At 40.3% G+C, this 15,695-nt stretch overlaps 1 protein-coding gene across 4 annotated transcripts in view; it reads right to left on the reverse strand.

Annotated features, from left to right (window-relative positions):
• esrrb (estrogen-related receptor beta) overlaps positions 1-15,400 on the reverse strand; it is a 45,473-nt gene extending 30,073 nt beyond the window's left edge. For 2 of the 4 annotated variants that reach the window (XM_061696408.1, XM_061696407.1), the window contains exons 1-2: positions 11,024-11,504; positions 7,758-7,826 (exon numbers count right to left, since the gene is read on the reverse strand). In XM_061696408.1, the coding sequence (XP_061552392.1) occupies positions 7,758-7,826; positions 11,024-11,073 (119 nt within the window). In that variant the 5' untranslated portion in view covers positions 11,074-11,504. Of the gene's footprint in view, positions 1-7,757; positions 7,827-11,023; positions 11,505-14,877 lie in introns of those variants that run through there. The other 2 variants (XM_061696410.1, XM_061696409.1) reach the window with 2 other exon arrangements.
• Between the last annotated feature and the right edge of the window lie 295 nt (positions 15,401-15,695).

Here is a 15,695-nt window from a genome sequence, read left to right on the forward strand (position 1 = left end):
ATTTTTATGGAGTAGAACTATGAAGCATAATGATGAAAATAGTGTCAGTCACAAGGTATTACCTACATGATACTCAAAAAACAGGGGTCCCGAACCACCGGGCACAGAGAGCAACTGAACAAAAATATTTTATTGATTTTATATATATGTATCTCTCTCTGGCGCAAAAAGAGAGAGATCTTTTAAAATATATGACTGAAATGTATTTTGAAAATCAGGTGGATCCCCCTGTGCCACTGTCACAACACTCATCTCAGTTATGTGATATGGGACAAAAGTAAGCCCACAAGCTAGTAAAAATTAATAAAAAAAAAAAAAAAAAAAAAAAAACGTTCGGAAAGCTTCTTCAAAAAGGGGAACAAGCCAAATAATGAAACAGAAGAAGAGCCTACAACTTCCAAGAAAAATATACGGTAGCTGAATTTAAGAGACAATATCAGAAGTCCAAGCTAAAGTAGAGGTTTATTGCTAATTGTCTCACACACTGTAACCCATTCTGCATTATATGTCACTACAGGCTCACAAATGAGGCAATGAAGAACCAAAACTGTTTCAACATGACTTTGGAGTATTTTTGAGAGAAAAAAGACCTCAAGAAAAGATCAGCTCATTAAAGAGAAAAAAGCGCAGGGCTCCCACTAATTACAACAACTACATTCACCGTAATGGCATAATGGTAACTTGTATAGTGAATAATTTATTTTAATTTGTTTTAATGCTGGTCCGTCAAAATATGTCTTTACGTGAAACAAATCGATGGCGCAAAAAATGTTGGTGACCGCTGCTCAAAAAGTCAAGTCTTTACATGGCACTAACCAAATGGCAATTATCACTTTCATGATTAAATCCAAATATGATTTACAGTTACAATGTGTGTTCGCATGTGTGCACATAAATGGAAAAACTCATTTTTGAGCACTACCAAAACACATAAAGGGGGTGACAGTAAAGACATAACTCTCTACACACATACTCCACAGAGCAGAAGGAAGAGTGGACCTTGGATTGTCTCCTTGAGTCAGCAGTGAACCAAAAGGAAACACGATGACAACATATTGACTTTTCCTCTGTCTGTCTAATAACTGTATTTTGGAGTACACGCGGTCCATGATGTAGCGTTTGCAGGATAAAGTGTAGCAGGATTTTGGATATGGACAGTGGAAAGCACTATAACATATTCCTTGCTCACAGCAACAATAGGCCTCATGCTGCGACCTTTAGCAGTGAACTGAAAAAAATGAGTACTACAACTTGAATCAACTGTTATTGTTCTGGCAGCAAATAGAGTAAAGTCAATAGGTGTGCTGGTGAATGGAAATAACTCTGGTGTGATGTGAAGATTTAGTGACTTGTTAAGGTGATGGAAAGGTCATTAGGTACCACAGTGGGGGTAAAAGGTTACCTGCACTTTCCTGCATTAACAAAATTTAGTGTTGCATGGTTTATGCAAATTTGACACACAGACTACACGAGTCCAGCAGCAATGCAGTCAAATTAGGGCCTTAGCACATTACTCCATCAACATGTTGCCAATGAGTGGTAATGTTTACATACTTGAGATATCAGAAGAGCATTTACACTGCTGGACTCAAGTCGCCTGCTTGGAAGTTACCTGTCATTCTGTGAGTGCTTTTGCTGAAGACAGGAAACCAAAGGCCTCTGCTATGTCTCCATTCAGTTGGCCAAACTACCTCTCGCTCTCTGAGGATGATTTAATTGAGAGGTTGGGTGACAGAGGGGTTCAGGCCCAGGAGTCATTGGGTCAACCTTATTTTCTCACCCTGGCCTCCTAGGCCCGTGGAGATGGGGGTCAGTGTGTCAAATTAAATTTCATTCCTGGGTTTCTCTCCCTGCTGTCATGTATATTCATCGGAGCTCCAGGTGCCTACCACGCCTGGAAATTCAAAAAACGGTTAACAGCTAAAATAAATAATAAAAAAAAGCCCCCTGGTAAACCATTGACCTTGAGGAATAAGCCTACCAGCATGCAGAACTAATTTTTTTCTCCTCATATGAACGTCCAAACTTAGTTTTAAAAATAATGAAATCACTGGTCTTTTAGCGTTGATTTAAAATACACACAAGTACATTTTATTTTAGGAATGGCATTGTGTTATTCTGATTTGCTGCTTAAAAACATTTCCATTTGTACTCTTAAACGTCCTTGCAGACAGAAATTGAAAGGTGAATCAATTTCATGCCAGTCTAAAATAGAACTTGCCGCTCTTGATAATGAATGCAGATTGCATCTGCGTAAATGAAAGCATGGCTCTCTGTTCATCTGCTTTATGTTCTCCGTTTCAGATGGATATGTGCACCTGTGCGATATGGTACCTGCACTTGGCTTATTAAAGGCTATATATTAAAACGCAGACACACTAGATGGCTCCATTTAGCTTTTATTTCACAAATTCAGAGTAAGCCTAACCTCGGTTCAAAGGCCATCTTCAGGGTGACACTTAGCATAATTGCATAAGTGTCTTAACTGGTTCACCTCCAACTCAATGTGGCCATTTATTATAAATGTGCTGGTTACAATTCCCTTAACTCATTCTGCTCTGACACATTATACCACTGCTATGCGTATGTTTTAAACAAGTCTGCATATATTGATTAATGATACGGAGGGAATACTAACCACTTGAACCTGCAGTCTTAATCAAACAATCTGGGGAAAAAAATTCTATAAATATTCGTGATCTAAAATGGTACTGTACTAATTTAATTCTATGAATACGACTCTACCATGAATTATGAGCACGAAATATTTTGACAGTCACAATAGCGAGGGATTAATATTTCAGTATGTGGGATAGGTGCTAATTAGCAGGTGTGCAGCACAATACTAGACCCCTTTTACTTCCTTTCTCAAAATAAGTACAGGCATTTCATATTCTGTTGCTCAAAGAAACCCAGCTCTTCTTACATACAGTACTGCTGCCTTTCTCATTTTCTTCCTCTCTTCCTTCTATTGGTGTGCTAACACACTGTGCAGTTTGGTTTTAATGTGATGCCACCTGGTCTTTCTTGCAGGATTTCAGATCCCTAAAATCATTCCACTGGTGCTGCTGTGACCAGGATTAACTGGCCTAATGACTGGCAACGGTTCTTACATACTCACTGTTCCTGAACATCTGAGAGGAGATGTGAACACTCGTTCCTCCACGTTTTGACACTTCATCCCCCTGCAAGCGAAACCCGGACAAGACTGTAATTTGTAAGTATTCCTGTGAAGACCGTCTTGCTCACTTCAGGAGGATAGTGACATTCTCCATCATAGCCTAAGACTCATAAAACATACAAAGCGACGCTAGAGGCTCAGCTCATACAGTGAGTGCAATTATTGATGTCCGTTTAACCGGCAAGGCCACCTGATGCCAAAAACACAATTTTAGACCATTTACTAACCTCATCACAAGGTGTCACATGCCTACTACCTCAAACTGAGAGAGGATGGGCAGTGGAGGTGGGGGTTGACTTCTGCAGGCTGGGTGATGGTGATATCAGATGCCCCAGTAGGGGCAGATCTGTCTAGAAGGCCCCAGGCGATGTGGTCTGATAAGCCACTGGTCCTGGAGTCAGGCGTAGGTAGGACAAACTCAATTAGCTCCTAACAGAAACTCCACAGAGCCCAGCTCAGTCCCTAGCAGAGTCACAATCTACTGGCAACCGCCATCCTGACCTCTCCTCGAAGTGCCACTACCACCTTTTATGGCTTCAACACACAGCTAGGGACTTCCTGGAAAACCAATGACCGACGGAGGGTGAAGGAGAACCTTCCAGCCAGAAAAAGTCAAATTAAGCTTGCAGGGTGTGTTCACATTGGAGAAAACAGACGAGAAAAAGCACCAGGGTTCCAGAAGGACTTGGAGCAGTCCACTGGATTCAAATATACAATCACCTTAAAAATAAACTATCCCTTTTGTCTAACTGGCTCCACGTTAATGATCATCACGGGAATATGGGGTAAATGTACTCCCGGTGAAAGTACTTTTCACCATTGCCGAATGGGTTTTTGTGCTTGTTGATCTCAACGTATTTTTGCTGCAGACAAAATATAAAAGAAGAATGAATCCCAGTGGGGAAGAGTGGTCTGCTGTGTTTGCACTCCTTGGGGACGCTTTTGAATCTATGAAGATGAGGCCTCTAATTTAGTAAATTGCAGATCCTTAGTTTTGTTCTGTCATAAAAAGAGAGTGGGTTGGGGGGAGAGAAGTGTTAGGCTTAAGGAATGGGAGGGGCCTCCACACATGAGGAAATGTTTTTGATGTACAAAACTAAGCCAGAAAAAAAAGACGTTGCAGTGAAAGAAATACATGAAATGAGAGAAAAAGAAAGTAAGTGACACGTAACTAGAGTGTTTGTGGTATAAAAGGAGATTGAGGGGCCCCAATCAATAGTCCATAGGCTAGGGGACTTGTGCTGGGTTGCTGGGACCACGCTCTCTGCGGCCTCAACAATTAAGTCTCTCAGTCTCCAGGACAGGATTATATTTAGCTGCTCCAAAGCAATGCCGCTATCATCTTTATAAAGCAATGAGCTCACTCCACTATGACATGAGCCCCACGCTCCGGCGGCACCATATGATAGCCCAGACCAAGAAATACTGTAGATCACATCTATTGATCCCCACCTCCCGCCACCTCCTGCTCCTTCCTGTTGTGGAGATGCTGCTGGCATATACAGTAGGCTCTGCTTTTCGTCTGACGTAAACGGTCTGGGCCGCACAGGGCAGATCTAGTTCTTATAAGGGGCTGAGTTCAGGAAGTTGATGGAAGCAAATGGCATGTGATAGAGATACTGTCGGGGGGATGCGAGAGGGGGGCCTGGCGACTGACTAAACTTCAGATTTTATAGAGCAAAGAAGTACAATTTTCTTCAGAACTCAGTGGGGGACTTCCCTGCAGAATTGAACAGCTCATCATGCTTTATGGAAAAAAAGAAGCTCATGATAAGTCTAGCCCTCAATGCAGTACATTTGGGATTAAATGTCTAATTGTGTCTTTTCATTTAAAAAGATTAGTTCCCATTACATCTGTTCTGTGACATTGTCATGGTATAATTTAACAACATGAAACTACAATGGCCCATGAAATATACAGTATAAAGTAATTATCATTTTGCTTTTTGACTACTGGTGCTGCGGCAAAACATTTTAGCAGACAAATATTTTGTGTATTAAGCGTTGTTTTAGAGCTATGCAATACGATACGGCTGATTGCTCACACCTGACAAAATGGCATTATGTGATTAGTGAATCTTATCATCCACTCACACTTCATATTTCCAGAGAGTTAGTAAATTCAAATATTTTAAAAAAAAAAAATAAAAAAAAAAAGAGCTATTTTTCATCCCAAATTGCCATGGGAAATTATCCAATTTCACTTAATTGCTAACACCCGAGAAAGTGGTATTATGTGATTAGGTTACTGATACACTGGCAGAGGCTGTAATACATTGAGTCATCTACTGTTTTTACGCTATATGTGTGACACCTTTTGAAAAAAATGTTTGTGACACATGGGGGGGGAAAAAAAAAAGTTTTTGGCAGCAATTCATGTGGTGTCGTTGAATGTGTTTGCGCGGGTGAAAACAGAAATATTATTATAAAGGGTTAAGGCTATTTAAGTCCAGTGTAGCTCACAGGTTTAGACACAGTGAGTGTGCGTACAGAGGGACAGAAGCATAGCGCCATGCATGAAATTGCTTCATTAATCTTCCCCTGATAGGCTGTTCTTGTTTAAGAGGCAACTCTACCTGCTTGAAACAAAGAGCTTGTCCTGCCTCTACCATAAACTACAATTCCAATCAAAAGAGAAGCCAAATACAAACAAACCAAAACAGCCCTCATCCACACAAAATTATTAAAATGTCCCAGATTTTTTCCACATAATTTGGCATGTACACATTTGTACATGTCACAGTCAGTGTACCCATTACAAAGCACACCACAAAATTCTAATTGTCTAAAAATGACACTAGTATCAAGTCGGACTTCAAATTCAGATGATTGTAAATTAATTGATGCTATGACGATGTTTGCGGCTGTGTAAGACATCGTCATAGCAATGGCCTCTAGCTTTTTACAAGCTCATCTCTACCAGCTGCCACATATTTCCCATAAATAGTGTTGGTGATAAAAAAAGGCGGGTGGGCCTTAATGATTTATATGGTAGGGTCCGGCACCACACCATTCAGAAATAATTAAACTTTGGGGATATTTCATGAATTAATGTGTTTCCTTCAGGGGGCAATCTAAACATACATTTCAGCGTGCGCCACGTCTGGTGTCTGCGGACACACAGCGAGGGAGGGGTGTGGGGGTGCTCTGCCTCCAAGGGGCAGGTTCAACAACCAACCACTCAATGTAACTATTTGATTGCACTTAGCGCTGTCGCGGCGCTATCATAAGGAGGTGATTGAACTCGAGCATATTTTGTGACTGGCATCCAAGTGGGCTGGAAATCATAAACTGATAAATGAAAGCGCGAAGTTGTGAAAAAAATACTTGGAAAAGGCATGAGACACCCTAAGGACTAACAATTTCACTATATCACCACATTTAACTTTAATGTATTTACATTATGTGTATACTGTGCAAACCTTTTTCATTTTAATAATTTAAACATTTCCTCATGTGATGCCCCATGTTTTTTCTACACATGATGAATGTCTGTGTAGATGCATACACAGGCCTGTCATTTGCTCACAGCTTTCAAAGAACATCATGAAAAGCGCTTTGTGTAAGGGTGCGAGGCTAGCCCGGCTTACACAGAGGAGACTTGGTGAAGCTGTCAGTGGGAATGGGAGCTGCTGCTGTGACGGACGGTTCCAATATTGATTTCATAAATAAACAAAGCTAACCATCGATCCTAATGTTATTTTGCATTTCAATTACTGCTCAGAAACATAACCTTCAAACAACGGGCCGTTCAATACCAATAGCCTTCACTGATAAACACCCATATAGTTATCCCCTTACATCCCTTTTTCAACTGAGTGGGACCGAGCGGACCATTTGTAGTGGGTGAAACTTTGCAAACTAATTTAATGTTTTCTCCCACATTTCCACATATTAACATTTACAGATTTTTCTTGAGTTATTTTAGGGAACTTGTATGAGCAATGTGGGGCAATGCGTGTGTTTGTGCATGCAAAAATGTGTCTGTAAATGAAGAGGAGCCCTTCACTGTTGGAGCAACAGGAAGAAGTGCTGACGCGCTGTGTCAGTGATAGCACTCGGCTGCCACAAGGGCATAAGAGCCCACGTAGGCTAGCATTATCCTTCTACACTAATGGACCTGGTTATTTTTAAACAGATTCTCACACTGCATCAGAGGTCTCCAAGGTTACCATGGATGAAACATCAGTCAGGGCACGTGTGATGACGCTAGGTAGTTCTGGTACATAAGGAAAGATGGCAGCGTGGTAGCTAATCGCTGTGAGGTATAAAAGCGAAACATGGCTAAGGGTCCGCATTGGTGGACAGCGTCTTATGGTAATCACATTTCTAAAACTTTTATTAAAGTTATTTGAACAAAATACTTTTTTAGGAGAAATTTAGATGAACGTTGTGTGTCATTTCTATATGTACATTTTTATGGTTGTTTTGTGCTGACATAAAAAGAGAGAACAGTGAGCATCCATGCAGTATTAATATACTCTGCATCCCCATTTGGCCTGGGAACTCACTCCCACTCCCCTCTTCAGCTCAAACTGAGTGACACATTTACAGTGAAAGTAATGATACTAGATACCAGAAATGAGAAGGCTCCAGCGTGGCCAGTGGACTCAGGAATCTCTCTAATGAATTGGACAACAAAGCCCTGTTGGTACAAGGAAGAAGTATTTAGAATGGGGTGACAAACTGAATTTATAGACATCATAGACGCCACACTGCCTCCTGAGTGCAGGCGGCATGGGAAAAGGCGGCCCGGTCAGCTGGGGCGGCAGCTTCAGAGGCTACAGAGGCTCGCGTCTCCTAGCGGGGTGGCCATTCTCAGCCAGGAACCTTTTCTTGTACTGTATTCTGAAACCAGATTATTGTAAACTGATCCCATCTGGATAGTGTCTGTGCACGGCTGCTTTGGTTACCCACCATTGCCTCTACCCTGTGATACAATCTCCATGAAGACAGCAGAAATTTGATTAGCCCAACAACAAAGAAACACTTGGTCAAAGAGCAAAGAGCTTTTAACTTAAGATACACTAATGTAATTCCCTCGCCTTGTTTTCTGAAACCTAATAAGAATCTATCAGATGGACTCCTGCACAAGTGTTTGTGGGCTTCAATGCAGCACAAGCTGGGAATAATGTCAAATAAATTCAAATCTAATCCATCAATGTGTGCTAACTTCTTTCTGCTTCTCTAAAAAAAAAAATACATGAAAAAGGTCTAATTTCACGAGGGTCTGGGTTGGATGGCGCAGTTAACTGTTTGAAGCAATGATGATGTTGGGCTAAAGGAAAGCCAGGGTGTTGATGGAACATATAAGTACACAGAGAAGTCACATGCTGACTGGCTGAAAGCACCACTACAGTGTAATGTTCAGCTATTAGCATAAAGTAAATATCTGACTCAGTCGCTTTGGTTGTTAAGGAAAAACAAAAATGGTCTGGTGTTGAACAAATAAATAAATATATAGACAGTGACGATTAAACCTGTTAATAAATTTAAGGTGTGAACATTTCCAAATAAAAGTCTACTCTGAAGACAGTTTAGGCACTGGCGAGTTCTTCAGGTCAATCTATAGAGTCATGCTATATTTTATAACCTTACCCTATTAATTACACTGAGGCCATCCTGTACATCTGACCAACACTCTCATCCAACCATCCAACCAGCCGAGTCCCATTCAGCCTAAAGTGTGTGTGATTCAAATAACACTAAACACTGAACAGAAGGGGGCTGCTACAACTTCAAACTAAAAACTACTGGGAAAAAATTTAAGCGTTTTAGGGTTTACAAGAATACAATGATTTTTCTCTCTTTTGCCTGGGGAAAAAATTTGATCATACATTTTACAGGACATATTTCCTAATATGTCTACAGTACATTATGCCTGCACTTAATTCAGCTTTAGACTGTAAATCCTGTGACGTATGAAAATGTAGGTGTTAATGAGGGTAATAAAAAATAAATAAAATAATCCATACTTAAATATATAGAAAAGGTGTAAATTGCTCACATTTAGTTGTAAGTGAAAAGACCATTGTGCTTTCATCTCTTTTGAAATACAAGTAATATCTGTGTGTGTTTGTGTGTGTGTGTGTGTGTGTGTGTGTGTGGTGGAGGGTAGAGTTGAACGAAAGTGAAACAGTTTTTACAAAAAAGATTTTCAATACCTAAGAAAATGTGAAATGTAATGTTCTTGCTTATGTATGGGATGGTGCATTTGTTTTGGAAATACATTTTTACAACTTTAATGATTGGATTCTTCCTCCAACTTTACAGATAATTAACAAGATTTACACAATTTACTAAACTAGTGATTCCCAACTTTTATTGAGCCAAGGCACATATCTTACATTTGAAAACTCTCACGGTACGACACCATACAAAAATGTCACAAAATGTGGATAGACATGTCAATTATGTACTTTTTGCTATCTAATAGATGAGTATTTATTTGTTCTGTCTGTCACTATATATCGCTGACATAGATTGATGAAAAAATATATTATTAACTATATTATTTATTTTATTTGTTGTGCCATGGCATTATTAATGTGCCATGGCACATTGGTTGAGAATCAGTGCACTAAACCAATGAATACAGTAAGTAGTCTGAAAAGCTGCTCTGAAAATCTTTTTTTATTCTTTTGTGAATGTAATATCTATGTCCAAAGTTATTACATCTGGTTTGTTTCAGACACACCAATTATATATCTATTATTATATATTATAATTTGTATAATGTGATAAAAATGTACATGCATTAAAGGAACAAAGATAATTACACATAAGAAGGCTTTATTACAGAAAAGCAAGTCCACACCTCTTCAACTTCCCTTTAATTTATCTTGAAAATACTTCCACTCTTTCTAAATATTTCAATTAACAAAATCAAACATGCTGAATTAGGCAGCAAATAATGATAGCGTCTTAAAACTTTTATCATTTGAATTGGCAGAGAATGTGGTACGGTTAAATTAAGGGCATCCTAATTTCTGAACTAAAATCTAAATTATGCTAAATGTATCATTTCTACGTGTTTAGATGTCTGACTGTATTTTTCTTAATTGGAAATTTTGAATAAATCAACAACCCTTGAGAAAATATTTACCATTAAGGCTTGCCAATATCTTCTTGTTCTTTATTTTTATTTTTCTAATTTTAAACTGGGTACATTTAATTTTGGCTTAAGCACTGAATATATCTACAAAAAATGTCACACATATAATTTGCATTTATACATTTTGAGATGGGTGCAGTGATGTCAAACGAGATGGATCGGAGTGTTGAACAGAGGTGACAGCTTGTTTTGCGTGCCGCTGCTGGGACAGAGCAGCCAGCCACCTTTCCAGTCCTTTCGTTTATTTTGTCCAGGCCTTTACAGTCCCATTTATTTTTTCCACTGATATATACATTAACTTTCAGCCCAAAATCTAAAGCCTTGTTCTCACATTTATCAGGTGACTGACAAACTCATCCCCTTAAGTAATTAAAAAGCTATGACGTTTTTATTTAGGAAACACAAATGAATTGATCGTCCACGCTCGGAATGGAACATGTCAAGGCCGTCATTGAAGATGTGCTCACACATGCTCACACATACAGAGTTTCTCTTGCCCTGTTGCTTACGTAAAACAAAGTCATCTAAACTCTATCCTGGATGATTGATACAAGAGGGTATATTAACAGGAAACGTTCATGTGGTAAAAGAAAGTGCGATTGACAGAAAATGTGCAGACAAAGTGAAACAAGACATAACATGAACTGAAGCGCAATAAAGATTACAGAGATGAGTTAAAAAAGTAAAAGAAGGGAAGGAAGAAAAAGAAAGAAAAAGAGTGCACCTACTGGTTATGATAGCTGAGAGGGTCTGGAAGACAAAGTTCTGAAATGTCCATCAGTCCAGTTTTAGCATTCCAGGAATGAGAGGAAGAGGAAACAGGAAAAGATAGAGAGCTGCTTCTTCTCCCGAATGACAGCAGAGCACCCTCAGAGACGCCGAAAACCCCCGCCAGCAGCGCTTTCCCCAGCCTGCACAGGTATGGTGGACTCTGATGGACTGAGTGGCTGCGAGTGTGAGTAAGAGGACATGTGTGTTGTGTATGTGTTTATGTCTAGATGTGTGGCAAGAAGACTTCGTCTCTGATTGTATGAGAGTGCATGTGTGTGTAGGACAGAGAGTGAGACGAGAGGGGCAGAGAGAGAGCGAGAGAGAGAGTGAGAGAGAGCGAGAGAGAGAGTGAGATGTAGGCAGTGGTGGGATGAGGACTGAGATGGAGAGCGCATGAGAGCACCGAGCACCAGCGAGAGGAATGACTCTTTCCACAGGCGGGATAGGGCTCTTTAAGACTCAAGGGCTTGATGAATATGGAACAGCTGCTGTTGGCTGGCTCCGAGGGGGAGGACTTAAAGTGACAGAGGGGCCGGCACAGTGCTGGGGAGGAGGGATCCAAAATGCTCACACGCTCTCGCCACGCTATGCATGGAGACAAGGCACAACACACACGCGCACACATTCACACACACACACGTTCACATCACAACAAACACTTGACACAAATAACATTTCAAGCCGTATAAAACTTAAAAAATACACACAAGATGATGACTACAATCAGCAAGCGGCATGTGTCAGCACAAGCATCATAGGCACTGAGAAGACCTCTACTAAGGCAAAACATTTAAAATAAATAAATAAACAAACTGTATACCTGATAGAAGCAGTATACAGTATGCATGCATTTTGTCATGGGTCACTGAGAAATGAAGAACACACTGTCAACCAAATCCACACTCAAATTTCATATTCCCCAATTAGGCACATAACTCCACAGTTTTATGGAAATCTATAGTTTTTTGCCTTTTTTGGTACTGATTAATGCGAACTCGCACTTTGATACACATTTAGGAAATAACAAATTTGTTCAACTTACCTTTAATTATATGTTATTATCAATGATAACACTGATTTTGTTAATGATTTCTCACAATAATCATCACCAATGATTTAAAAAGCTAGGAAACAGATGTATGTATTGATATGGAACAGTTTATTTCTATACATCTCTGCAACTGTTTACATTTTACAAATGATCACTTATACAACATTCCAACAAAATCTAAATGTCCATCAGTGGTGAGCTATTTTTGAACAGGTCCATGGGCTACTCATGAGGTCCTTGGGGGCTACCTGGTCTATAGAACTAAAGACTTTGCTCGACATGTTGAAAGAGTTGAAAACAAGTTTCAAGGAGTTCAAATAACATTTCAGAACCTTACTTAGCAGTGACCTACTCCAAATTTGACAATTACAGTGAAAAAAGAAAACTGCTGCATGCATGTTTAAAAGTGTCACCAAATGTAAATGTATAGCACATAAAAAGAGTGTGTTGCAGCCTAGGCCACAGTATGGATGCTGCACCATGCAGTCGAGTGCATTTGCAGTACTTCACTTTCAAAAAGCAATAGCTTTCCAACCACTAAGGACAGTTAATGTATTTATTGAGCTGTGTCGCTGGCTCCATTTGCGGGTGTTACATGTGAGAGAGCATTGTGAACCTTTCGACACCTGCGAGAGATGATCTCAAGCTATAACTCATAGTGTGGATGCCCATCATCTTCTAAAGCGGCGGAAAATCCAGCTCTGCTCCTCTAACCCCGGCTTTAGAAGCGCCTGTGTTTCAGTGTTGATCAAGCTCAGTAAGAATGCAGAGAATGCAGATAGTATTTCACAGTCAGCGAGGGTCGCCGTGTTACTGTATCCTCACATTGTAAGAGTACAGCTTGTGGCACCTTTTGGGGAAAATGAGTAGCAGTAACTCGGCAAAAAGCCCTTTTGAGACCAACTCCCACTAATGGTGCAAAGTTAGTCTCGACACAGGTGGCAGCAGCTTGGAAGGAGAAAAAAGGCAAAGTGGCTTCACGCAGCGGTTGTGCTGGATGCAGAACAGGAACAGTGCAACCCCTGGAGAGGAATCCTGTTCCATTCATCGACTCACGTTTCTATAATCAATGCAAAAACATCACGCAATCCCTATTGATCATCACAGGCCTATTGATGTGCAACAATAGTGTCTCCACAGTGGCACTCATTTCACAACATCTGCTCTCCTGTTTTGGACAAAAACAAATGACTAAATACATTCAATCCAATTAAGACTTGTGCCAAATCCAGCACCTGTCAGCCTAATTCCTGGGATAGGAATAAACACACTGTCAAACAGAGTTGTAAGACTCCAATAAGACACCACACTACAGACAGGGATGGAAATAAAACAGGGGGTGCAAAGCAGATGATACTATGGCTTCCAGTAGGGCTTTGTGTTTTATAGTATGTTGGGCTTTAAGTCAAATAACCATGGATGAGCCCAAGGGGAATCAGATGAAGTGGCGATACTGTCATGATACAATGCACAACGCTATTATCCTGTTTTCTATCCTGCATACTGCCATTCACCTTGGTGACTGCCTCCATGAGACAAATCTCATATCTGCATGTTTTCATGTGGCTTGCCAAAGCTTTTAAGTGACATCCTGACTTGTCGCACCGTGTGAGCTATGAAAGCCCTGCTGAAAGCTGCTATCGCTCCTCCTTATCAGCTCTGTTATGAAAAATCACAGCACGTGACAGTTGATTTGACAGAGAAGGATCTGATAGAAATAAAGAATAGAGCCACGTGAGGCCGGCACTCGATCACACAGCATGAAAAGTTAAAGCAGTAACAGGAGTAGGACAACGGCTGATTATGTAATCTGTTGGAATTGTTACATGCATAAATTGAAAATAAGTTTTTCTTTTGTCTCAGTGTATATCAAGTTGGCTTGTGCTCTGTACGTGCAGCCTGCTTTGTACGAAGTGACGCATTGAGAAAACCTGGCAGTAGTTAGTTCAGCAACTTCTCAAGCTTTCAAATAAGGAAACATGGCAATTCAGGTTTACTGCTAAGGTCTGCTGGTGAAATACAAATATGTGCATCAACAATTTTAATATTTGTCGATGTTAAACCTAAGCTGAAAAATGCAGACTAAATTGCAATTGATCGATATAGTTAATTGAATGACAGTAAAAGACAGATTTTTGTCAGAATGCAAATCAAGTGCATGTGTTTAATCTGGCTGTCTAGCCTGCTTTCTAAGAAGAGGGCGTTGAGAAAACAAGGAGTTGGCGTTAAAAGATTAGGGCAAAGTTAATTCACCAATTCAGGTGACATCTCTCAATAAGTAAATATGACTTAATGCAGCACTTTTCACACCTCAAATAAGGTCATATGTGGCTATTTCTAATCAGGTGCACTGCTGCCGGAATACAGATATAGTGTATAAACTGCATCCATTTATAATTATTAACTTTTAACCTCATCTGAAAAATAGAGACAACAAAATTGCAATTGATCCATGTAGTTTTTTGTTTGTTTGTTTTGTTTTTATCTGAGTGACAATTCAAAATATATATATTTTAAAACACCACTAACCAAATTTTTGAGCCAATCACAAGTGCACAGCCAAGTGTACACAACCGTAATTTGGACTGCTTGCGCACTAGTGTCATTTAGCTAAATATAGCTACAGGTACGTCGTTTAAAGGCAGGAAAAGCAATGAAACAACTCAAGATAAAAGTCAAGAGAGTGGGGGAAATAGACAATATTTCGCCTGAAAGTGATAAAAGAGTTGAGAAATGTTAGCTAACTAACGTATAAGGTACCTTTCTACGTCATGTCACTGTCCCGGGAGACAGGTGTACTGCCAAGGAAGTGATGTCTGTCGGGTCTCTCTCTGCCTCTGGAGGTACAGTAGTGGTACGCAGGATGTTTCTGTGGGTGGTATGCTGGCTGCGTTTTCCCCCGACGCCCCGTATGGCAGCCACACACTGGAGCCTCTGGCAACCCCGCCTCCGGCACGCGTCCACCGCCTCAAAAACAAACACTCCCACCGGCAACCGTCAGGTCGGACAGAAACAATGCCATAACAGGTTAATGATCTCAATGTTAGATTATCCATCCATCCATTTTCTTTACCACTTATCCTCACTCGGGTCGCGGGCCAACGTTAGATTATTCTCATAAAATTACACTAAGATTTTTTATAATGTTTGTGTTTTACCTGAATAAATGATATAAGTATATATAGGTATAGATTAAAAAGAAAATCAGATGAATGTTATTCACTGCTGCAATTTAAAGTTCATTACGAATAACTAAATTCCTCTTCCTCATGACACAATTCACTAAAATACTCAGGGATAATTAATGTGCCCTAACTTTGTGCCTTTATATTGCCAAAAATGTATATGTTTCCAGTATCACTGATGGTGTAGTGGTACACTCGCCTGACTTTGGTGCAGGCAGCGTGGGTTCTGTTCCCACTCAGTGACGGTGTGAATGTGAGTGCGAATGGTTGTCCGTGTGTCTATATGTGCCCTGCGACTGACTGGCGACCAGTTCAGGGTGTAGTCCACCTTTCGCCCGAAGTCAGCTGGGAGAGGCTCCAGCGTCCCGTGACCCTAACCAGGATAAGCGGTGT

Source organism: Phycodurus eques, chromosome 14 (genome assembly GCF_024500275.1).
Source record: "Phycodurus eques isolate BA_2022a chromosome 14, UOR_Pequ_1.1, whole genome shotgun sequence".
NCBI classification, from domain to species: Eukaryota; Metazoa; Chordata; class Actinopteri; order Syngnathiformes; family Syngnathidae; genus Phycodurus; species Phycodurus eques.